At 44.6% G+C, this 26,390-nt stretch overlaps 1 protein-coding gene across 2 annotated transcripts in view; it reads right to left on the bottom strand.

Annotated features, from left to right (window-relative positions):
* MAP1S (microtubule associated protein 1S) overlaps positions 1-14,197 on the bottom strand; it is a 30,649-nt gene extending 16,452 nt beyond the window's left edge. For both annotated transcript variants that reach the window (XM_030217699.1, XM_030217700.1), the window contains exons 1-2: positions 14,052-14,197; positions 11,325-11,426 (exon numbers count right to left, since the gene is read on the bottom strand). In XM_030217699.1, the coding sequence (XP_030073559.1) occupies positions 11,325-11,426; positions 14,052-14,187 (238 nt within the window). In that variant the 5' untranslated portion in view covers positions 14,188-14,197. The remainder of the gene's footprint in view (positions 1-11,324; positions 11,427-14,051) is intronic.
* Positions 14,198-26,390: the final 12,193 nt, after the last annotated feature.

Genomic DNA, 26,390 nt, shown 5'->3' with positions numbered 1-26,390 from the left:
AGTTTTTTTTATCTGTATGTCAAGCTTAACCAGACACAAGTCATCCAAAATCATTTCCACCAGAGGTAAAAACGAGGCCACTTTCTGCTCGGAGCTAGCAGACTCCCTATTCCCTTATTACCACATCTCCTACACATGGTTCAATCAAATCCCGCTTGGACACCAAGGTGAAAGCCATACTAGACAAAATTGCTCCATTTACCACTAAAAAGGTCAAGATATCCACAAATTCGCCATGGTTTACAGAGGAACTATCCATCCTAAAAAAAATAATGTTGACACCTTGAAAAGCAATGGAGAAAGAAGATACTACTGATAAATCCAAATGGAAGTCAGACTTCCGACGCTACAAAAAGAAGAAGGTAGCCAACTCAAAACACCAATACCATAGCAGCCTAATAGGTCAAGATGATCTTGACAACAAAAAGGGGAGGGGAAAAAAAAAAAAAAAAACCTTTTCTCCTTAGTTAAAAAACACTAGCTTCCACTAATAAGGATGAACATTCACAGAAAACATGTCCCACAACCCAAGACCTCGCTGATCATTTCGCCAATAAGATCCTCCAAATTAGGTCCGAACTATCTAAGGCTACTCCAACAGAGGAAAATAGCCTAACCCGTAGTTCAGCCTGGAAAATAGCCGGAGATCCTACAACCCAAGGACTCGAAACTGACCGAAACTGGAAATCTTTTCAACCACTAACAGCTGAGGATGAAAGATCAATACTGCTGAAATGCTCCTGAACCAACTGCTCCCTGGATCAATGCCCAAAACACCTACTCAAATCCATCCCTATGGCAGCAGTAACCTGGTTACTCGATCTCAATGAGATGTTAAAAACTGGCTCTCTTCCTCCCGATATGGGCAAAACTGTTCTCACTCCGCTACTGAAGGATCTGGCCTAGATGTAACATTCCCTGCAAACTACCATCCAGTGGCAAGCATATCCCTTTTTACTAAAGTATTAGAAACCTACATTAGTAAACAACAACTCTTTATCTGAAAATTTTTTCTATTTTACACTGGTCACAATTTGGCTTCAGATCGTCACATAGCACAGAAACATTACTGCTAATTCTAACTAAATATGTCAAACAACAACCTATGCAAAGGCGACCAAGTAATTCTTCTCCAATTTGATATATCAGCGGCGTTCAATGCTGTTGAACACACATTGCTACTCGAATGCCTTGATCAAATGGGAATAACGGGGACTGTGCTCAAATGGTTCAGTGAATTCCTTTCAAATCAAAGCTATTCTGTCAAGCAAAACCAACTTTTCAACTACTGGTCTACTAACTGCAAGGTCCCACAGGGATCTCCCCTCTCACGAATCCTGTTCAACCCCTATGTCCTCAATACACCTGGGACTTAACTACTATTATCCTATGCAGATGACATCCTACTTCTCTTACCAGTAACAAACAAAGATACAACTCAGTCTTTAGTGAATGGTATGACTGCTGTTAGTACCGGGGCCCTGAACAATAAACAAACTGAATGCACAAAAAAGGTCCTGTGGTTCCAAAAACAGGGTAGTTGAGGTCCCATCATCAATATCTTTGTCTAATGGTCAAAGCTTTACAGTTGAATCTGAAACCAGAGTATTAGGGGTCTTGATTTATTCTTCACTTACCTTCTCTTCCCATATTAATCAGCTATGGAAGAAAAACACTATTCAAAATGAGACAGCTAAGTCTAGTCCGACCATTCTTCAACCAAAAAGCCTTTGCACAACTAGTCCAAATGTTAGTCCTACCTCACTTGGATTACTGTAACATTCTATCTCTTGGTATTAAGTGTCAATATCTGAAAAAAATTGCAAATCATACAGAATACAGCTGCAAGACAAATATACAGATTGAATATACTAGTGCGGTGATGGCGAACCTATGGCATGCATGCCAGAGAGGGCACGCAGAGCCCTCTCTGTGGGCATGCGCGCCACCCGTCGCCTCAGCCCGTTCCAGCCCTCCCACCCACCGGGACCAGAGTTTGAGAGACGGAAGGCTGAAGGCACGCCGAACCAGCAGCACGCTTTTCACTGCTACTGCTGACGCAGCTTTAACAACGACAAGGGAAGACTTTTAAATTTTCTGCTCGGAGGGAGGGAGGCCAGGTGGGCTGGTGCCGGGTGGGAGGGAGGGACGAAGGAATGCTTGATGCCGGGTGGGTGGGAGGGAGGGTGGTCTGGTGCCTGCTGCCGGGTGGGTGGGAGGTCGGCCTGGTGCTGGGTGGGAGGTCTGGTGGGTGGCTGGGAAGCCTGGTGCCCTGGTGCTTGGGTGGGAGTGCGGCAGGCCTGGTGCTTGGGTGGGAGTGCTGGGTGGGTGGATGGCCTGGTGCTAGCCTGGTGCTGGGTGGGTGGCCTGGTGTTGGGTGGGAGGTCTGGTGGGTGGGTAGGTGGCAGGCCTGGTGCCGGTAGGCCTGGGTAGGTGGGAGGTAGGGAGGCCTGGTGCTGGGTGCGCAGTAGGGTGGCCTGGTGCTGGGCGGGAGGCTGGACATGGGCGGCTGGAGGGGAGAGGAGGGTGGCTGGACATTTGTGGCTGGAGGGGAGAGGAGGGTTGCTGGACATGGATGGAGGGCAAGAAATGAAGAAGAAAGGAGGAAAGTAAAGAAATAAATGGAAAGGAAACCCTGGAAACGGAGTTAAGAGAACAGATAGAGAGCAGCAGAATCAGCGACTAGGACCAATATGGATAGAAAAACAAAATCACCAGACAACAAAGGTAGAAAAAATCATTTTATTTTCAATTTAGTGTTTGGAGTATGTCCAATTTGAGAATTTACATCTGCTGTCTTATTTTGCACTGGGTACACTGGAGCTGTAACAACTTACAGAAATGATTTATAATGAAAGAAAATCATGTTATTTTTTTTCTCCTATACTAGTATAATATTTTCAATGATGTCTGTTTATATGCATCATGGCTGGTGTAAGGGGGTGTGGCTACCATAGGGGTGGAGTCATATGTGGTGACCCCGCCCACAATGAGTACCGGCACTTCGCGATAAATAATTAGATTTTGGGTTGATGTTTGGGCACTCGGTCTCTGAAAGGTTCGCCATTACTGTACTAGTGTCATCCAAACTGCACTGGCCATAGCAGAAAGACTCGGGTTCAAAGCTGCTTGTTTCGTTTTTCAAATCTTGCACGGTTTCACCTCTGAACTGCTGAATAAGACCACTTCGCTATATATCTGGTCCCTAACAGACAAACAACAACTAATGCTAGCATTACCATTTCAAAAGAATTTGAAATTAGATTTTCAGCTCTCTATTCCCTGTACTTGGAGTCAAAATATGGAACTCTACCTATTCCCATCGAAACAGAAAATGGCTACCTCAACTTCAGGAAGAGGCTAAAAACCCTTTCTCTTCCCAAAGACCGCTTCATAATAATCCATCATGACTTCTACTTCCTAGTATCTTCTATTACCCTTTCCCTTGAATGTTTTTAGTCTCATGTATTACACCAATGGGCTCTCATACCTCACACTAACACCATCTGCTTTTGTCTCACCTAGAATGTAATCGGCACTGAACACTGGAAAGGGGATATTAGTGGTACACAAGAATTGAATTGGTCTTATGTATTTGTTTTTACTTCTTTGTATACCGTTTTAGGTGCTGTTAATTATTTTTATATGCCCATGTATTTTATTTAGGTGACATTATTTCTTTATACAGATTTTATCTACAAGGCTTTGGCAGCCTTTGAATTTCTGTTTTAAGTTTATGTTCTACTAGTTAAAAAGGCCCGTTTCTGACACAAATGAAACGGGCGCTAGCAAGTTTTTCCTCATAGTGTGTATGTTTTGGAGAGTGTATGTGAGAGTGACTGTGTGTGAGAGAGAGAGTGAAAGTGCGAGAGTGTGTGTGTGTGTGAGAGAGAGAGTGAGTCTGGGTGTGAGTGTGTCTGTGAGAGAGTGTGTGTGTGAGAATGTGAGTGTGTGCAATTGCGTATGTGAGACAGTGTGATAGCGAGAGAGTGTGTTTCACAAAGATACAGTGTGTGCGAGAGAGTGTGTGTGAGACACTGATTCTCTGTGAGACTGAGTGTATGAGACCAAGCGAGTGTGTAAGTGACTGTGTGACACATAGAGAGTGAATGTGATACACTGTGAGACATAGAGTGTGTGAGAGTGAGAGACAGAAAGACATTGCCTGTGAGAGAGAAAGTGTGTGTGAGAGAGAGAGTGTGTGTGTGACAGAGATACCTCCCTCCCTATGGTGTCAGGCCCCCCCTCTCTCTCTGGTGTCTCAGATTGCCGCCACTGCACCTAAGCAATTGGTGTGCTGGAGGAGGGGGAGAGAGAGTGTGTGTGTGGGGGGGGATGTGTTGGAGGGGTTCAGCTTGGAAGAAGAGGGGTGTGGGGTGTTCAGGAAGCGCTGGCAGATGAGAGTGAGAGAGTGAGTGTGTGTGTGTGGGTGGGGGGGTTCAGGAAGCGCTGCCAGATGAGAGAGAGTGTGTGTGTATGGTGTTTCAGGAAGCGCTGCCAGATGAGAGAGAGTGTGTGTGTATGGTGTTTCAGGAAGCGCTGCCAGATGAGAGAGAGAGAGAGTGAGTGTGTGGGGGGGGGGTGGGGGTAGGGGGTTTCAGGAAGTGCTGCCAGATGAGAGAGAGAGAGAGTGAGTGCGTGTGTGTGTATGGGGTTTCTGGAAGCGCTGCCAGATGAGAGTGAGTGAGTGTGTGTGTGTGGGGGGGGGGGGGGGGGTGTTGGGGGGTTCAGCTTGGAAGAAGAGGGGTGTGGGTGGTTCAGGAAGCACTGCCAGATGAGTGAGTGAGTGAGTGTGTGTGTGTGGGGGGCGGTTTTTCAAGCATTGCCAGATGAGAGTGAGTGTTTGTGGCGTGGGTTCAGGAAGCACTGGCAGATGAGAGTGAGTGTTTGTGTGTGTGTGTGGGGGGGGGGGGGTTCAGGAAGCGGGGTCAAATGAGAGTGAGTGAGTAAGTGTGTGTGTGGGGGGGGGGGGGTCAGGAATGGCTGCCAGATTAGTGAGTGACTGTGTGTGTGGGGTGGCAGGGGTTTCAAGAAGCGCTGCCAGATGAGACAAAGTGAATGTGTGTGGGGTGGGGGGGGGGTTCAGGAAGCGATGGCAGATGAGATTTTGAGTGAGAGTGTGTGTATGTTTGAGGGGTGTGTTGGTTGTGTTGGGTGGTTCAGCTTTGAAGAAGAGGGGTGTGGGGGGGGGGTCTGGAAGCGCTGCCAGATGAGTGAGTGTGTGTGTGGGGGGGCCGTTTATCAAGCGTTTGCAGATGAGAGTGAGTTTGTGTGTGTAGGGGTGGGGTGGTTCAGGAAGCGCTGCCAGATGAGAGAGAGAGAGTGTGTGTGTGTGTGTGTGTATGTATGTGGTGGTGGGGTGGTTCAGGAAGTGTGGCCAAATAAGAGTGAGTAAGTAAGTGTGTGTGTGTGGGGGGGGGGGGGGGGGTTCAGGAACGGCTGCCAGATTAGTGAGTGACTGTGTGTGGTTGTGGCAGGGGTTTCAGGAAGCGCTGCCAGATGAGAGTGAGTGAGTGTGTGTGTGTATGTGTGTACGGAGTTTCTGGAAGCGCTGCCATATGTGACAGAGTGTGTGGAGGGGAGGGGTGTGGGGGAGGGTTCAGGAACCGGTGCCAGATGAGTGAGTGTGTGTGGGGGGCAGGGGTTTCAGGAAGCGCTGCCGGATGAGAGAGTGAATGTGTGTGTGGTGGGGAGGAGAGGGGTTTGCCAGATGAGTGAGTGAGTGTGTGTGTGTATGTATGTGTGTACGGGGTTTCTGGCAGCGCTGCCATATGTGACAGAGTGTGTGGAGGGGAGGGGTGTGGGGGAGGGTTCAGGAACCGGTGCCAGATGAGTGAGTGTGTGTGGGGGGCAGGGGTTTCAGGAAGCGCTGCCGGATGAGAGAGTGAATGTGTGTGTGGTGGGGAGGAGAGGGGTTTGCCAGATGAGTGAGTGAGTGAGTGAGTGAGTGTGTGTGTGTGGGGGCAGGGTTTTCAGGAAGCGCTGCCAGATGAGAGAGTGAGTGTGTGTGTGTGTGTGTTGGGGGGGGGGGGGGGGGGTTAGGAAATGTGGCCAAATGAGAGTAAGTGTGTGTGTTTGGTTGGGGAGGTTCAGGAACCGCTGCCAGATGAGTGAGTGAGTGTGGGGGGGGCAGGGGGTTTTGGAAGCGTTGTTTTGAAGATGAGGGAAGGTAGCGCTGCCAGATTGCTGGTTTTTTTCGTTTATTGCCGTCATTGCCTCCTCCGTGTGATGTCCCCCCCCCCCGCCGCCATCTCACCCACCGCGATGCCCCCACCCCCGCCGCCATCCCACCCACCATTCGTTACGTTGTTTTGCTGGTGGGCGACCCCAAATCCCGCCAGCAGAAGTCCTTTGTTGTCTGCTGACTCCGTTTGTTCTTCGGCATTGCTAGCCTTTGCTGGGCGGGGTTCTGTGCGTCGGACGTCCTGCACGTGCATGACGTCAGACGCACAGAAGCCCTGCCTGCATAGGCTAGTAAATGCTGAAGTTCACGCCAGAGTCTGAAGACAGGACTTGTGCTGGCGGGGTTTCGTGTCCCCCACCAGCAAAGCTACGCGACGGTGGGTGGCTTTGGGGGGTGGGGGGGCGGCTCGGGGTGGTTGTTGCACCTCCATCATTTTGTTGGCTGGGCTTCTTTTCTTTTGATGTGCTTTGTTGGTTGTTGCGGTGGGGGGGGGGGGAGGTGTTGTTCCTCGGTCATTCTGTGTGCGGGGCTTCATTTTAACTCCTTAGCTTTTGGGTGGTTTGCGAGGTTGTTTCCCAGCGTTTCCTAGGCAGGGGGAGGAGTAGGGAAACACGCTCCGTGTGTTTCCCTACTCCTCCCCCTGCCTGAATGCGGTCCCTTCTTTTGTTTTTTTTTTTCGGTTTTCCGCCCTCGAGGGCGGGGCAGCGAGTCTTGGTCAGTGGCTTCACCACCACGAACTTACGAACCGTTCTGGGAGTCTGAGTGACTTCAGAACGTTGTCCTCAGAACGTTGAGGGTGCGTTTTATTATATTAGATAGGTTTATATTTACATGTTTTATTAAACGTTTGTTATATTTTTGAAGTTTTATATAGTGTTCCAATTGTTATCAGCATTAATCCACACTTCTCACGTTGCAATGACATCATCCACATCACTGAATTGCATTCAAGACGGCTGCTGGAACGCATGGCTTCACACTTAGAGGCATATTTTCAAAGCACTTAGCCTCCCAAAGTTCCATAGAAACCTATGGAACTTAGCCTCCCAAAGTGCTTTGAAAATATGCCTCTTAGTGTTCGAGCAATTTTCAGAGCATTTTTTTTAAATTAGCCTTTTGAGAAGGGCATAGCATGGAGATGCTAATTCCAGCATTTTCATCTTAAGTTTGAGAAAATTGCCTTTTTTTTTTTTTATTGTTTGGCGTTCTTTAAAGGTACTGCTTTCAATCACATCCTGCCTTTTCTGAGCGTTTTTAGGCTTTGACAATTAGCTTGATCTCACTTTTCCTACTTTAATTCACAATAAATCCTTTTTTAAATTTTTTAAAAATATTTGGTGACTTCAGCTTGCATTTAAAGCAGTCAGCCATTCAAGATGGCAGACTATTTTCATTTTTATGAGAGCAGGTAGAGAAGCTGTTGCAGAGCAAAATGGAGGTGGAATAGAGCAAGAGCTGCTAAGTTAAATTTGGATGTTTTATTCTTCTTTAAAAAAAAACGCATTGTTTTTCTCATTTAATTTTATTTTAAGATTTCTGTGGTTTATAGTTTTTTCTTTTTAGGAAGTCTTTGATGCAAGTGTGTTAGATAGGATAAACAAGATCTTTATCCCTGGCTTGGTATGTGCCGTTTTGAGTTTAAAATTTAGTTTGTTTGAACTATGGAGCTTTTTCACACCATTTTGTTCACATTGGTTAATGATGCTTTGTTGACTGATTGTTCATAGATTCTCTTGGATTTAGGTTCTGTGCCTTTATATTATTTTAGGTATTATGTTTTTTTATCATTAGATTTTTATTTCAGTAATTTTACATTTATGATTTTACATTGATTCTGTATGTGTTTTATTAGTGTGTTGTAAAACCCCTGATGCAGCCTAATGGATTACTTAGATTCTGTACCTTTATATTTTAAATATATATATTTATCATTAGATGATTTTTATTTCAGTATTTTTATCATATGTTTTTAAAGTGTTTTGCATGTTTATGCATTTATTTTTTGACTATTTATGATTTGCTTTTTACATTTTTACACTGATTCTGTATGAACGTTTGTTTTATTAGTGTGTTGTAAAACCTTATCGGTGAAACGTGGCCACGTCGAGTCAAGTCCATTTCAATAAAAGATTCTCCTGGATTCCTAATCTGCTTTGGTTTTTGATGTTTGCTGCGGACTTGAAGAGCCTCTTTTTGGTATCCTCTACTCTTCCAGGTCACCTAGAGGCATATTTTCAAAGCACTTATTCTTCCAAAGTTCCATAGAAACCTATAGAACTTTGGAAGGCTAAGTGCTTTGAAAATATGCTTCCTAGTATCAGGGGATGGGACATTGTCCCCCCTCCAACCCTCCCCCACCACAATCAGTTACAGCAGCTCAAGTCTTTGCCTCTAGTTCACAACTTTGCTTCATCTTCATGAGTGTCAAGGGCAGACTCTGCAGATGGGGTCACTTCACCATGCTAATGCTTCTTGAAACAGTCCCTCCTGCTCCTCTATCACTGCCCACATCACAGCAAGCTTCCGGCAGAAGGCAAGGGGTGATCCTAAGCAACAGCAGCATAAGGACGAAGGACAAAGGACAAGTGAACAGGCAGGCATCAATGATCTGGTGAAGGGGGTGGGGGTTAATCATTCTGCCCTCTACAACCTGTACAGAAAAACCCTGTCACCAGAGGTGAAGCAGGAGACCTCCCAAATCAGGCAAAAATTCCTCAAATGATGAAGGAATACTAGGAAGCCATGAACAATTTAACTGCTCGATGTTATTTAATACCATAACTCAAAATATAGAAGTGAAACGATTTCTATATTTTGGATTATGGGATTAGATATTTTTGTATGGGAGTAAGGGGTGATATTATGTTGGATGTGTTTAGATAGCCGACCCCTGATGACGCTTGAACAGCGAAACACGGACTGTGTAGGGTTCGGTACACATTGAAGGAAAAGAACAGTTATGACGAAACCTTGGCTTGATTTCTATATTTTAGGTTATGGTATTAGATATTTTTCTATGGGGGTAAGGGCCAAGGGGCGTTAGTGATTATGTTAGATGTGTTTAGATATCCAACCCCTGATGACGCTTGAAGAGTGAAACACGGACCGTGCAGGGTTCGGTACACGTTGAAGGAAAAGAACAGTTATGAGGAAACCTTGGCTCGATGAATTGATTTATGACAATGACGACAATATTCTACTAAGTTGCCCCTCCATTCATGGATATTGGGAATTTGGATATTTTGTTCTCTCTAGTCTGGGAAAAATGGCTTTTTTCAGTGGGCTGGAAAAAGGACCTGCAGTAAAACTGAAATCAGTGCACGCCTATTTACAGCCTGAGCCGTTAACGCCACCCATTGATCTAGTGGTAAGGGCTCACACACTACACACATGGCGACTGGTTGGCACACGCCAACTGCTGGATTAACACCGGAGACGCTGTACACAGTAGGAAATTAAATTTGTCCTGGTGGTATGGGCGTGCGACAAATCCAAAATTACTGCCAGGGGAGCACACTAGCCTAGCAGTAGTCTCGTTTTGGTGCGTACTACACGTGAATAGAGCCTACTGCACCTTTGTAAAAAAAGGCCCCTTAGACTTATCAAGTTCCACAGGTTTCTATGTAATAAGTCTAAATGCTTTGAAAATACGCCTCAGCTGGTTGACACGTGTGCTTTTACAGGATATTTGGTTCTTTAACTCCAACATAAACACACCACCAGGCCATCAGCTGAAAAGCAGATGAGATTTTCAGCACAAGTGAGCCTTTAATAATCCGGCTGTTGGGGGGATGGGGGAAAGCATCACATTTCTGCATGGCCCCAGTTCAGCAAGCACTAAACCAATAGGTGGGCCTGCCACAAATGCACACAGAGCACTGCTGAGGGGAAGGAAGGTCACATGAATTTAATGCCCCACCCTTCATTTTTGTATCATATGTCTAAGTTCTAAATGATTCCAACACCCACACACGTTAATAACCAAAAAAAACCTCCCTCGTAGTAAATGAGTGAAAAAGTGCAAGAATTTGCTTATGGGAGTGCGTGTCATGTTCCATCTAATCTGAAAAAAAAAAAAAATCTTCTGCTCTGCACCATCATCCAATGTTCCTTGTAGTTAAAACTGGCCTGTCCATGTCCTCTTCCCTCCTACATTCAAAGCTGCCCAGCTCACACAAAGAAGAAAGCCAAAACTAGGCACACCTTAACCCCAGGGTTAACAGGCCATTACATTACATTTCTTCTTATATTCTGCATCTACCCTCAGAGTTCAGTGCAGATCACAAAGAAGAATGAAAAGGCAGACCCTGCGAGTTAACATCAAATGAAAAAAAAAAAAAGCACCAGGATAAAACAATACAAAAATTCGACATAACATCCCATTTAAGTTAGAAACTTCTTTCTTAAAAAGAAGTTTAAAGAATTTCCTAAATTCAAAATAACTCTGGATTGTAGGTGCTTGGTACAAAAAAATGGTCCTATATTTCAACCTGCTTGGAATGCTAGGAAGCTCACGAAGCTCTAAAGGATCCAAGAGAAGGCTACCAGCCTGGCTCATACCTTTGCAAATAAATCAAGCATGGCTTAAACCTGTAGGCAAGCTTCTTAGGGGGAAAGAAAAAAAAAAAAGTTACTGGTCACTAGGCCTGTACCTAGGACAGATCTAGGATCACCGCACAGTAGAAGACACCACACAAGAGCCAGGCCACCAACATATTGCAAGTAGTTCCTATGTCCAGGGGCACAAAACACACCAACTATGTGTGGCTACACAGTATAAGGAAAGCAATGGGACCAACTGGCTGATAAACCAGGAGGGACAGATGATTACGGCCCCTGCCAGTTTAGCTACCTCCCCTTCTCTCTGTTCCCCGAGACAGTGGAACACACATTCAGCTTCTCAGACCTGCTCAGGAAGCCAATGTCATCAAGAGGCTTCTCACATTATTCCTGCATCAGATTCAAAAGCAGCTCCACCTAGAGGTTTTGCTGCCAGGAAAGAATGGAAAGTCTTGCTGTTAATGTAGTCAAGACCATGAAAAAATATTTTCCAATTACTTTAAGTATCCAGAAAGACGCTGAGATCACACAGAAGTTTAACTATCTGCCCCCGCAAGATTCAGCACAGACCTCTGCTTACCTTTCACAATCGTAGAGAATGTAGCAGAGTGTCTTGACACAAACAACTTCAGCTGATCATCCAGGTTACAGGCCACTGTGTCCACATTCCAGGAGCGTATCCCTGAGGGGGAAGGTACATCATTTGTCACTATCTACTAAGCAAACAACAACCAGTCACTCTGCAGGAAAAGCTAAGGGGGTATCTTTCAAATAACCCCTCTCCTCCCCCCCCCCCCCAATATACAGTTTACCCTTTATGCTTTAACTTCATCTTTCAGTTAGCACTACACCCTAGAATTGCCATCTTCACAACTGCACAGATTTATTAGATTTTCACTTCAGAAGCATCCTCCCTGTTCCGATTAACTGTGAAGCATACCTGTGCCCAAAGTAAAAATACATACTGGCTCAAACACAGAACCTGCTGAAAGCAGAATTTAATATTTCTCTCCCCATTCTAGTTACTGCTTCCAGCCCTTGCAAGATTTGCAACCATCACAATTTGTAATAGGCAAGAGGAACAGAAAATGCTTGGGCCTTATTGCAGCACTTCTCTGAAGCCTCTCCTATGAAATATGTTGATTTTCATCCACAATGCCGATGTTCTCATTGGAGAGAGAGGTCTATTCTGTTTTTAATCTGCTCTCCAGCATGCTTTCACTACAAGCCTCCACTGTAAGTTATTCTTCACTTTCATTTTCAGCTACAAACATAAAACAAATTAAATAAGATGATTACTTGTCATTTGACAGGTTCTGGGTGTGTCTCTGGCAACCCCTTCACTAGCAGAGCAAGTTTCTGGATTACATCCAAGCTATATAGCAGGTGCATCTTTCCTCACCAGTACAACAGAAGCCTTTGCAGAGTCTCTGCTCAGGGTGTGGCTTGCTGTATCATGTACTGAGAGCATGTAATGATTTACCATCAAATCAAAGCAATTAGTGGTATTATGCTATGAACAAGAAACATGCCTCTGGGTATTCTAAGCCAATTAATTTCAAGTGATGCTAGGGCACCGTGACCACCCCTGTCTTTCAGTGGACCACAACATTTTAACACTACATTATGTTGAGTCCAGACTGAAAAGTAGAAAGAGGCAGTGGGTGGCTGCTTGTCCAGTCATCTCGTGTGCAGGGTTGGCTATTAAGGGCTACAACCAAGTACACTAATTTTCAATATCACAGAAGGTCACAGCAGAGAGCACTGGGTAATGGATGGGAATATACCAGCCCTGTCCCTTTCTTCTGTTTACATACTAAACTAATTACTGCATGATTCACCTCTTGTTTGTGTTACTTTGCTCTTGGGTATTTTATGATTTGCATCCCTATAGCACAGCTTTAAGCTCTATTGTAAAAGGTGATACATAAAATTGTTCATTACTACTTTGGAGCACCAACATGAGAGGCACTCTATAAATATGCAAAATTAACTGATTTTAGAAAAATGTTTGGCTCAACTTCTCTCTCTTACTAAAGCCACTGACCCCAAGCAGATTGGTGGCTTTTCCCATATTCATCACTGTAGGTACTCTGTGCCTGTCCTGTAACTTTTGCTGATTTGACTGGGAGTTTGCTGCATGCATCCAACCTTTCCATTAAGAAATAATTTCATCTGTCACTCCTTTGTCACACCCTGGAGCACCACACCATGCCCCCAGGACAGCAGAACCCCTTTCTAGTTGGTTTGGAATGGAAATAGGGGTAGTCAAAACAAGCCAACTGCCCCCCCCCTTTCAAATCCCCAGCTGAAAATACTGTATGGTGTAAAAAAATGGTGAAATGCCATGGCCTTGGTATACCCCCACCCCATTCCACAACACTATGGAAAAGGTTTGCTTACGATGCTTAATTTATACCTCCGATGGCTGAAACATTATACAAAAAGAAGATTCAAGACACTAAACCCTCCAGGGACATGTAACAATTTAATGCACCTTGAACTGGGGGCGGGGACACACATTCCTCTTCATATGCACCCTACAAAGGCTGGAATCTGCAATAGTATGGTATTCTGCGCCGATTTCTCAATATAAAATTTAGCCATGGCCTACTGCCCTAAGCAGCACAGGATTTATACATTCCTTCCAGAGACAAAGCAGGTATTTTAAGAGGAAAGTTGCCAAGAACCACATCAAAGCAAAGTTTCACAGTACCTAACAAGCGTGTCCCTGAAGTCTATAACAATTATAATGAAACAATTACTGAAGTTTATTTTTAAAACACCATGCAATTCTTTCCAACTGCAGGATGCAAATACAGAAGTAACACATGTATTGCCTATTAAGGTAGCAGGACACATTCACATATCCTGCAAAAACGGGCCAAAAGCCAATTTGGGCAAAGAAACTGAATTATGCAAGAACTCAAACCTCCCCCCCCAAAAGATACGTGACAGACTATACTCATAAGGTACCATCCCTCCTCCAGATCTGCCCTACCCCTATCTCTATGCTACCCTGCACCCTCTCCCACTGCTGCGCCACAACTCCCCTTCTTACCCCGCTTCGCTATACCCCCTCCCCTTTCCCGTTCTGCCTTACCATACACACCCTTCCAAGTGTCCGATCCCAACCCCTGCTCCGTGCTACCCACAGCCCCTCCCCAAACTGAGCTGCCCCGCACTCGCTCCCGTTCCCTTGCCTGCCTTTCCTCCTTCTACTTGCTGCCCTGATGCCCCTCCCAGTGCAGCACTGCACCCTTCCCCCACCCTCTCAGTAACGGCGGGTGCCCTTGCCCTTTCTCACCGCGCTCCAACTCGCGTGGCACATTGCGCCGCAGTCCCGGGCGGGCGCACTCGCCCACGATGACCAACAGGGAGAGACGGGCGCGGCTGGACTGCAGTTCCCTTCCATCCACCACAGCTCCCGCCTGCGCCGCCATCTTCCCCCGCCGCCTGACGTCACGGCTCTACCACGCAACCAACCCCTTTACACCGGCCAGTTGACGTCATCGACGACCAATCGAGGGGGATCCCAGGACAGAAACCCCACCCCTTAAAGGGGACGCAGCAGCAGCAGCAAGCAAGCCAGACCGGCGTGCGTGTTGGGAGCATTGGCTGGCTCTCTGCAGGGTCATGTTCAGCCACTCCGGTTTTCAGGATAGTCACAATTAACAAATGGACTGAAGCTCGGCATAACTTATTGCTTGTGCTATTTCAGGAAGGCTGACATTTGGGGGTCCTGCTAGAGCAGTATTTTCAGAGGGCCCTGAGATTGGAGTTGATGCAGAAAGCTTAGAGCTGTACACTGATGGCTGCGCACACAATTTCTCTAACACAAATGATGAAAGCTACTGCAGGCAAAAGCGCGCACTTAACAAGCGGTCTACGCACTGTTACTGGCCACTCGATGCAGAAAGTGTTTAAGAACATAAGAATAGTCATATTGGCATGTGTATGTATCTCAATAGCAGACTATGGCCTTTTCCTCCAGACCAAATATTTTTTTAAACCCAGGTATGATAACCACTTCATTGAGTGTCCCCTAGCCTTTTTACTTTTTTAAAGAGTACAAAATCGATTCACATGTACCCTCACTGCCCATCTTCAAATCCTTGCTCAAAGCCCACATCTTCAATGTCGCTTTTGGCACCTAACCATGATACATCTATTCAGGAAATCTAGACTGCCCCAATTTGATTGACTGCACTTTTTTGTCCTTTAGATTGTAAACTCCTTTGAGCAGGGACTGTCCTCTGTGTTAAATTGTACAGCGCTGCGTAACCCTGGTAGCGCTTTATAAATGTTAAGTAGTAGTAGTAGGTCTACATCACTCAGGATTTTGTAGACCTCAATCATACACCCCCCCCCCCCAACTGTCTCTTTTCCTTGCTGAAGATCCCTAACCTCTTTAGCCTTTAATCATATGAGAGGCATTCCATTCCCTTTATCATTGTGGTCGCTCATTTTCAAACTTTTTCTAATTCTGCTATATAATTTTTAAGCTAAGATGATCAGAATTAAATGCAATACTCAAAGGTGAGGTTGCCCCCATTCTTGGTCTTTTTTGCCATTCCTTTCCAAATAATTCCTAGTATCCTGTTTGCTTTTATTTATTTTTGTTACATTTGTACCCTGCACTTTCCCACTCATGGCAGGCTCAATGCAGCTTACATGGGGCAATGGAGGGTTAAGTGACTTGCCCAGAGTCACAAGGAGCTGCCTGTGCCTGAAGTGAGAATTGAACTCAGTTCCCCAGGACCAAAGTCCACCACCCTAACCACTAGGCCACTCCTCCACCACCCCATACTGGACACAAGATTTCAGTGTATTGTCCACATTGACACTTAGACCTTTTTCTTGAATGCTGAGTTCCAAGGTGGAAGCATCAAGTAACTGTGATTCCGATTATTCTTCCCAGTGTGCATCACTTTGGATTTGTCCACATTAAATTTCATCTGCCATTTGGATGCCCAGTCTTCCAATTTCCTATGGTCTCCCTGCAGTTTTTCACAGTCTGCATGGGCAAAGCCTGAACTAAAAGTTTTAAAAGCTCCAGGTTCCTCTTCAGATGGCTAGACATGTTGTTGCCTGTGAGAGTGAAATTACAGCATGTGGAAAAAGCTTGTCCCTTCTTTTTATAGGCACTCACTGTTTTCTCAGAGTATATGACTGTCCGCAGTCTGTAAGACTTAGTTGTCAACATGTTCAGATCCACAAAGAGATAGCCATACAATTTTCTGGTAGCATCTTTGTAGGCCTCAAGAAAGAAACATGTCTTGCCTGGATACATTTGTCTGGCGAGAACAACTATTTGCTGTTTATCTCTCAGATTCTTTAAAACACCATATATTTTGTATTTGAGGTGATGGTGCAGCTTATTTTGCCTTGAAAAACAATGTTTTGGATGATATATATAATACTTAAAGTTCTGTGGTGTGTATTTTGGTAAAGGCTTTTTCAATCTCATCATTTTTACAACTGATCTCCATAAAATCATCGATGATGACCAGATTTACTTTATGGGGCAGAAACAACAGGTCATCGTTAAATGTCACTGGCAGCGAATCCACAAAATGTATAAACGGGTAATGCTTTGGCAATTCTTCATATATAGGTTGCCAACAGGTGTCACACCATATGATTTGATCGGGTTTAATGCTGAACATAAGATTGGCATGTTCTAACAATTTTTAAACAAAGAAACCTTTACCACTAATATGTAGTCCCGTTCCTTGGTCCTGGGAAGGGGAAAACACTTCAGCCTTAGCGGCTGGAATAAGAGAGACAATCAGACTTAGGTGTAGGCGCAGCCAGTAAAAATCTTTATTGGTATTTCACTAAGCCAATACAAAATAATTGTTCTCTCTGGAGCAGGTTGTCACACAGAAAAGTCAGACACAAACACTGAATAACAAAATCTGCTCAGCAAAACTTTCTCAGTTTTCATATATATACTGTTGTAAGTTTCATTTATCCTAAATCATGTAATTTATCCTAAACTAACGTGATCGTATATGGATTTTCCTGTTTCCTTCCATTACACAATATAGTAATATTCTGTTATTCTTTATATGTATACAATATGGCATTTTCCTCTATTCTGTCATCTTCTCCTGCTTGTGTTCACTTTGTGGCCATTGACTAATCCCTTATCAGTAAAGCGTGATCCCAGCGTGCAAAAACCATGTTGCATGCAAGTAGTATGAAACATCTGGTATCCTATTCTCTGAACACATATTTCTGGTGGAACATCTTGGACTTCAGGATCCTCAGTCTCTCATCAACATCAAGGTTATATCCATTTGTATCTGCTATATATGGGCCGCATAGCCTCATTTCCTCCTAAGTGTCTCCTTGGCATGTAACATGTACTTTGCATTTACTGATTGTAATGGAAGTGAATTTTAAAGATTGTTTTTCAACTCTGTCTTTGACCAAAAGTAACTTTTCTTGTGAATACAAAAATAAGTTGGAATGCAGAAGATAAGACACAGCTCTAACTAATTTGGTATGCAAAGGGGAGGATGGTTCTTTTTCCAGGTCCAGTCTGTCCACCTTGAGTTGGAAATCATGTGACCACGTTCCCACAATATGGCTTGTTTACCTAAACAGAGAAGCATTCTGTAATTTTCCTTAGCTCTGAACATGAGCTCAGAGCCTAATAAAAAGGGAGGGCTTGTCACAGCAGAGTGGGGGCTCATCTGTGAGTAGACATACTATGCAGAGGATCTGTTCTTGGTCCAAGAAACTCCTGGCTCTTGCTGTGAACCGCCCCCCCCCCCCCCAGCTGATGTTAAAAGCCTGGATGATGTAAGGACCAGTGATGTTGTTTATATATAAGTGTAAAGATTGTTTGCTTCTTTTCCTGGTCTAAAAACTCATAGCATTGCTTAGATGTAGAGACCAGTGATGTAATGTATATAGCTAATCATTGTATATGTCTTAACCATTGTATATATCCTAACCATTGTAGAATTTAGCTCCTCTATTAAAGGTCTCATTTACTTGATACAAATCCAAAAGAATCCACAGTAATTATTGGGTAGTCTGTGTCAGTGAGGCAGGCTGTAAATCCATAGCATAGCAGTTCACCCTGCTGCCTCCAATCCCACCTTCTTGTTGGTTCTGTTCAGTGTGAAAACTCAGGAGCATCCTTACAGCAACCTTCTGTACCATCTGTTGCAGGGATGCAAGGAGCAAAGATCCTCTTGATATTGAGTATGAAACAACAGTGTCAGGGTGACACTGATCCTGAAACTAGTAAGCCAGTCACTTTAAGCTTCTTAAGGAGGCCAATATTCAGACTGCGGGTGGTAGTCAGGCTGCCTACAGCGGTCACTGCTGAGCCCAGATATTCAATGCCGGGCCATTTCCGGTGACCGACATTGAATATCTGGTTTATTTTTGGCCAGTTCCAACATAACCGGCCAAGATGATATTCAGCTCTGGCCATTTAAGTTTGAACTGGTCAAAAATATTCCAGTTAGTGACATAGTCATATTTGGCCGTCAAACTTTGACTGGTGACATGCTGAAAATTGGCAGATAGCTACTTATATTGTGTGATATAACTGGCTATCTGCTAGGCGCTGACCAGCAATATTCAGCGAGAGACACTGTGTTGCTGTCACGATTGTGACTTTTTCTTGGTTTGTGCTCCTCTCGCCCTCTGGTGGCCAGAACTGGTGGCTGCCATAGACTTTCCAGACTCTCTTTTCAGTCCAGTCCAGATATTTCAGCCCTCCAGTCTTGCTTGGAAGTTTGGCAGCTAGCCTCACCCTTAGCTGCCTTGAGATTGCTGCAGCTAAGCCTCAGCTGCTGATGGGATAATTAGCCACCTGGACACTTTCTGCTTTGCCTTTGCAGACGCCAAAGGTCCAGGTTAGTGTTTGGTGCTGATAGGAGCACTTCTGCCTGCTTGTTTAAGCTTCCCTGCTTTACCCTTCTGGTGCTGATAGAAGCACTATGTTGCTGTGCTGTTAGGAGCACTTCTGCCTGCTTGTTTACGCTTCCCTGGTTTACCCTTTTGGCTTCCCTGCTTTACCCTTCTGGTGCTGATAGGAGCACTTCTGTCTTGCTGTGCTGTAGGAGCACTTCTGCCTTGTTCTTATTGGGGTGCCTGTTGGCACTCCTGTTTTGAACCCTAACCCTGTTTCTGTCAAGCTTGTTCTGTATCCTATTCCCTGTCTGAGAATCCCGTATCCTCAGTAGTCCCGAACCCTGTGTTAGTCAAGCTTGTTTAGTAGCCTGTTGGTCTAGTCTGTCTGCAAGCTAGGTCCAGTAAGTCCTGCCGGCCGCCTGCACCTGGGGGCTCAACCCCTGGGGAATGGTGGTCAAGCGCAGGTGAAGACCGGTTGCTCTGTCCTGCTTATTCCCTGCCTCCCTACTGCTGTAGTTCCAGTCCTGTGGTTCCAGTTCGGTTGTTCCAGCTTTGCCTGTCTACAGCTTCTCCTGCCTTGGTTGCTTACCCAGTCCGGGTTGGGGATCTTGCCTACTGCTGCTGCTTGTTGGCAGTGGTCCAAGGGCTCATGTGGTGCCAGTGTCCGAGAGCCTGAGACCGTGACAGTTTTCAGGGTACAAATTATTTTGCAATGACATAGTGGATCAAATTGGAGGGGGGTATGTGCTATATGTTAAAGAGTCAAACAAAATAAATATATGAAAGGTAGCAGCATGGAATGCTTGTGGATAGAAATTTCATGTGTGAAGGGAACGAGTATATTTGTAGGACTGTACTACCATCCACTGGGATAGAACAAACAGACAGACAGATGAAGAAATGTTTGCAGAACTTAGGAAAGCTGGCAAATTGGGCAACATTATAATAATGGGTAATTTCAATTACCCCAGTATTGACTGGATAAATATTACATTAGGGAGTGCTAGGGAGGTAAAATTCTTATATGTAATAAGTGACTGATTCTTGGAACAACTGGTCCAAGAATCAACAAGAGGGGGAGCTATTTTGGATCTAATCCTTAGTGGAATGCAGGGCATGGTACTAGAGGCAGGGCTGGCATTAGTGGGAGGTAAACAGGGCAGCTGCCCTGGACCCACAGCTCCATGGGGCCCCTGTGGGCCAGCATGTGTTTCCTTTCTCTCCATCCCCATCCGGTGTCTTCTTTACCTTCTTGGTAAATGCATTTTTCTTTGCAGAGTATTACCAGCACTGCGGCAATTCAGACGTGCTGCTTTTGGCCCCCTCAGTGCTCTCCCTCTGTCGTGGTCCACATAGGCAGAAACAGGAAGTTGCATCGGAGGTGGGGTGGGCTTCAACAGAGGACGAGCACCGAGGAGGCCAAAAGCAGCATGTCTGAATTGCTGCCATGCAGGCAACCCTCTGCAAAGAAAAATGCTTTACTGGGAAGGTGAGGAAGATGCCAAATGGGAGGAATGCTGGACTAAGGGTGGAGGGAAGAAATAACGGGCCCGGAAAAAGAAGAGAAGGAGAGAGATGGTTGACAATAGGATGGAGGGAGGGAAGAGAAAGGGAGAGAAGTTGGACGGGGGGGGGGGCAGAGGGAGGGAGAGAAATATATCGGTTGGGAGGGCAGTTGCGAACAGAAAGTGAGAAATGGTGTTCTTGGGGATGGTGGGGGGGAGGAAAGAAGTTGTGAATAGAAAGGGAGAGATGGTGGGGAGGGAGGGAGAGATGTTGGGAAGAGAAAAGGAGAGATGGTGGACATTGTGGTGGGGAGGGAGGGAGGGAGAGATGCTGGATGGGAGGGCAGTCTGGAAGAAAGAGAAAGAAGTTGGACCTGGGGATGGGACAGAGGGAAGGAAGAGAGAGGGAGTAATGTTGGACCATGAGGGTGGGGAGAGAGAGGAGGAGAGGTGGACCCATGTGGGAGGCAGGAGGGAAGACAGGTAGAACAGGAAGATGCTAAGGGGTGGAGGGAAAGGGACAGGGAGATATCAGGCAGTGTGGGCTACAAGAGTGGAGAGAGGGAGAGGAGATTCTGCAAATGGTGGAACCATGCAGGAAAGGTCAAAAGGGGGGGGGGGGGGGGGGTTGGCAAGAAGATGACTGAGAGGAGAATAGTGAGTGCAGAGGTACAAATGTGGTAATGGGGAGTAGAAGGAAGATAGGAGGCTGGGAAAGAAATGAGATGGGAAATGGGAGAGCTAGAGACTGAGAAGAGATGGAAAATTGATAAGTAGCTGAAAATTAAAAAGAGTGTGAGAAAGTGAATTTGAGTGAACAGAAGCAGAAATGGGGGAAAAAAGGGAGGAAATAGCAGAAAGAAAAATCAATATGTCAGAGACAGGTGAAGAGAGGACAAAATAAAAATGGAGAGCAGACCACGGAAACAGAATTAGCAGAAGACAGACAATAAAGTAGAAAGAGACAAATCTGGGACCAAGATGATGGGGAAAAAAAACACAAAATGTCCAGATAACAAAGGTAGAAAAAAGTGTTTTGAATTTATTAACTGGAATATGTTAGCTTTGGGATATGTGAATCACAGTGGTTTTTGTACTGTATTCAGTGGTGTAGCCAGATGGCTGATTTGGAGGGGGGGGGGGGGGGCTTGAGGCCAAAATGGATGGGCGCTATATTTTCTCCTCTCCTGAGTACTAAATATAAATACTTCAGCTGGCGGGGTTCCCCAAGCCTCACCAACAGAAGACTTCTTCCTCCAGTCTGGCAGCCAGAAATCTCTAAGCTCTGTAGCTGGTGGCAGTATCCCCAAGTTCCCACTGCTGCCCCCCACCACCACACATATTCAGTTTTCATGGATGTGTGAAAGCCGAGCAGATGGGGGGGGGGGGAGCACAGCAACTCTGAAATATTGCTGCTGGCTGCAGAACCTGGAGAGTTCTGGTCGCTGGACGTGAGGAAGGAAAGGAGGGGGTCATCAGCTGGTGAGGCTTGGGGAGGCCCACTAGCCACAGCAATGGAGGTTAATTTTAGAGGTCCTAAGCCACCCCTTTGTGGTTATGCCAGTGATTGTGTTCAGAACAAAATGAAGTGCATTTCAATTTTTATTTCTCCAATGTTGCACTACTTGCCAAGTTTAACTTCTTCTGGTTTCTAGTTCCATTTTGGTGTTCATAGTTCTAATTTGTGATCCCTTATTCTATATTTGGTGAAGGTCTGTCTGTGTTTTGTGTGTGAAGAAGTCATTTAAAGTTGTTTTATGTGTGGTAGAAATGGTGAGTGGGGAAATCAAGGGAGGGGGCAGGAAGGAGACGGGATTGGGGGCTCCCTGTTTAATGTCTGCCCTGGACCTCAACATGTCTAAAACAGGCACTGACAAGTGGTAAGTGTTGGATCCTGTGGAAAACAGTGATCATAACATGATCAAATTTGAGCTGTTATCTGGAGTGAAGTCACTAAGGAAATCTACTGTAGTAGCATTTCATTTTTGAAAGGGCAAATATGACAAAATGAGGAAAATGGTTAAAAAGAAGCTAAAAGGGTCAGCCACAAAGGTTAGGACTTAAATCAGGCATGGACATTGCTTAAAAATACCATCATGGAAGCCCAGACCAGATGTATTCCACATATTAACAAACATGGAAAGAAGAACACACAACAGCCAGCATGGTTAAAAGATGAAGAGAAAGAGACTATTACAGCCAAAAGAGCATCCTTCAAAGAATAGTAAAAAGATCCGAATGAAGAAAATAAGAAGCAACATAAGCACTGTCAAACTAGATGCAAAGCATTGATAAAGAAGTCTAAAAGAGAATATGAACAAAACTTGCCATGGAGACAAAACTCATAGCAACACCTTTTTCAAGTACATCAGAAGCACAAAGCCTATGAGGGAAACTGGGGGACTGTTAGATATCATGAATGAGCAAAAGGGGCACTCAGGGAGGAGGCCATAACAGAGAGATTGAATTAATTCTTTGCTTCGTCCTTTACGGAAGAAGATATAAGAGATCTACCTGTACCGGAAATGGTTTCAAGGGTGAACAATGCGGAGGAGGAACTGAAAGAAATCTTGGTGAACCTGGAAGATGTACTGAGCCAAATTAACAAGCAAAGTCTCTCCTCCAAATGCCTTCCAAGCTCCAAAGCCTCTCGCTCTCTCTCTCACTATGCCTTGGTACATCCAGCAGATGTACCAGGAGAGAGAGGTGGGGTCAATGATGTCTCTCCTCCAAATGCCTTTCAAGCCTCAAAGCCTCTCATCCTGTCTCCTCCAGAGTACTTTCTAATGACTCATGCAGACGCAGGATCACTTCTTATTGTTTATCATTTATTAATTTGATATACCACCTTTTTTAAGCATGAGTTGAGGCGGTTTACAATTATTCATGAACATGAAAACTTAAAACTACACATTATTAGAAAAGAACGCCAAAGTTTGATAGGGCAGAACAACGCATACAACCAGTAGTAATAGATGGTAATTCATTCATAGACTGCTACCCCCTGCCCCCCAAGCCCACGCATCCTAATTGTAGAGTCACCGACAATCAAATACCATATGAAATAAATACATTTTCAGTTCTGATCTAAAGGAGAAATACGATGTTTCTAATTTCAGATATTTCGGTAGTGGATTCCATAGTAATGAAGCCAAAAAAACTAAAAATCACTGAACCTAGCTGATTCCCACCTTGCCTTGGAAGGATGGGGCAATACCAATCTAGCATCTGTGAGGGATTGGATCACTGTATAAGGAATAACCAATGAAGTGAGGTAGTTGGGTTTTTTTTTTATTATATAGTGTTTAATGAGTAAGAGTTAATGTTTTGAATTTAATTCTGAAATCTCATGGGAGCCAATGTAATTATTTTAAGAGTGGGGTGATGCAATCATATGTCTTTGCCCTACAAAAGATTCTAGCTGAGGAGTTCTGTAGAGTTTGTAGATGTTTAAAATTTGACCTAGTAATGTCTGCAGATACAATGTTGCAACAATCATAGTGTGGGTTTATGAAAGCATAGAATAATGAGTGAAGTGAGTCAGTATCCAAGAAACTACATATTGCTGAGTTTGCGCAGAAACTTGAGGAGAGAAGGAAAGTGCAGAATCTAATATAATACCCAAATATTTGAAAGATGAAATAGGAGTAATTAACCTGTTGAAAAGGATTGCCACAAGAGATGGCGCAGATGATGTGCTAGTAATCCAGGATGCCACTATTTTCACTGGGTTGAGAATCAATCGGTTAGGCCTCTCCCTATGCATCCTAGCATCTCTCTGGCTCTGGCCACTACCTTATCACACTGTTTCACTTCTTTGACATGATTACCTTGGGAGTCTTTCTTCTGGTCAGTGTACAGTAGCTCCTTCTTGTCCATCATGTACCTTTCCTTTGGATTTTGGGTCCCCAAACACATGATTCTGCACTTTTTTTGCACTGAGTTCCAGTTGACAAACATTCGACCTATCCTAAAGTTTTGTTTTTAGATCACTTCTTCTTCTGTCTACTCATCCAGCTGTGTCCATTCAGCCACAGATCTTAGTATCATCTACAAAAAGACAAACTTTTTCTGTGTAATTCCTCCAGAACAGCGCTGACAAAGATATTGAGTAGAATAGGCCCCAGGACTGATTCCTGAGGAACTCTAGTCAACATCACTCTCTCCTCAGAGTAAATTCCATTTACGAGCATCATCTCTCATCTGTCTCTCAACCAGTTTCTGCATATTCTTTGCCCTGTGACACATCCCCCCCACCCACCCCCTGGCTGGTTAGTTTATTAATGAGCTATCTGTGTGGAACAGCTTCAGAACGATTTGCTGAAATCATCTAGCGCACATCCTTGATCAAATTCTTTACTCACCCAATTGAAGAAATTCAACAGATTTGTCTGACATAAACTGGCTCTGGCAAAATCCATGTTGCCTCAGATCCTGCAGCCCACTGCAGTTCACTGTCCTTCATTAGAATTTCCACAAATTTTCCCTCCACCGAGGTAAAATGTTTATGCTTATGAGATTCATGATACACACTACCACCTTTCTGTGATACAACCACAGTGGTTTATATATTACATTCAGGTTTCTAGTGGGCTCACAATCAAGTTTTGTAGCTAAGATAATGGAGCATTAAGTGATTTGCTTAAAATCACAAGGAGCTACAAAGGGAATCAAACCTGGTTTCCCAGCCCACTGCACTGACCACTATTCTTTGTTCAAATTTGCTATACCACTATGGTTGAACTAAGAGGTTTACAGACTAAAAATAGAAAGAAAGGAATGCCATGATTCAGATAGGAAAGCAGAGACAACATATTTGACACAACACAGACCTAAGAGAGGAAAGACTGAAAGGAAGGAAAATAGCAGGTAAGGTAAAAAAAAAAAAGGGGGGGGGGGTGAATATAGACAAAGCACTCTCTACTGGTCACCAAAGGCCTGCCTAAAAAGCCAGTGGTGACTTTAAATTTGGGAACGGACAATTCAGCTCTGATTTCCAGCTATTCCAGGTAGCAGGAGCAAGAAACTAAAAAGCTCTGTGCCTAGTGTTTCCATGTTGGGCTAGTCTAGGGTGGGGCATTCAGGGAATGCATGGTGGAGGAAGGAAAGCAAGGGATGGCGAGGGATGCGAGGTAAGGAGGGAGTCCAATACGAAAGGCCTTAAAAGCTAAAAGAAGAATCTTATATTGCACGCAAAAGGAAACCGGTAACCAATGATGGTCTTTAAGAAGTTGAGTCATACAATCAAACTTCCCAGCATGACAAAGAACCCGAATGGCAGTCTTCTGCAAATGATTGCAATTTCTTTATAGAGGCTTGAGTAGCACTGGCAAAAATAATATTGCAGTAGTCAAGCTTGGATATGAATAAAGAGAGGATAAGGGTGCAGAAGAAGTCATGGTCAAAAAACATTTGACAAACTGGAGCTGTCTAAGAGTATTGAAGCAGGGATTTGACAAGAGAAGAAATGTGTGGTGCAAAAGATAATTGAGAATCAATTACATCCCCAGGTAGTAGAAAGTAGTAACTGGCTTAGTGGATGTGCCTAAGAGTAGAAGATCTAGGGAAGGGCAACTGTATTGACCAGTGATGCAACACTGAGGTCTATGCAATGTGAAGTGAAGTAATGTGACACAGCATCAAGACAAGATTGGAGAGAGGTAATACATGGTGAAACAAGATCAGTGTAATAAAGCAAGAGGATGTCTTTAGTGTAAAAATATATGAGGAAATGCAGATATATAAATCAGCAGGGTGGCAGAATTGTTCAGGAGAGAGAGACTCCAGTTCAATATGTTTGTAGAATCTGGACCAATAAGTATTACGAGGGGCTTTTTTAATAAGAGAACAAAATTTAAGCTTAAAAAGTAGTGCATAGTGGTCAGATCAGAAAAGAGGAACCAAGGTCAGAGTAGAAACAAAGATAAAGAAAGAACGTGGTCAAGTGTATGCCCCCCCCCCCCCCCTCGATGTGTCGACTTGCGGCTTTTGTCTTCATCTCTGTTACTGCTTTTCTCCAGCCTGGTGAAGCCACTTAAGGGGGGCTTCATCAAGCAGTGTTATGGCCTTAGCATGCGTTAAGGGAATTAGTGAACCCTAAATGCTGAAACCCTATAGGTATAGAATGGGCTTTTAGCACTTAGCTCGCACTAATTCCATTAAAGTGGATTAAGGCCAAAACGCCGCTTGATGCATTCCCTAATTAGTCTCCACATGATCTGTGGAGCAGGTTGTTCAGGGCTTGCCAGAACCTCACTGAC

Source organism: Microcaecilia unicolor, chromosome 11 (assembly GCF_901765095.1).
Source record: "Microcaecilia unicolor chromosome 11, aMicUni1.1, whole genome shotgun sequence".
In the NCBI taxonomy this organism is placed as follows: domain Eukaryota; kingdom Metazoa; phylum Chordata; class Amphibia; order Gymnophiona; family Siphonopidae; genus Microcaecilia; species Microcaecilia unicolor.
This window is presented reverse-complemented; position numbering and strand designations above follow the sequence as displayed.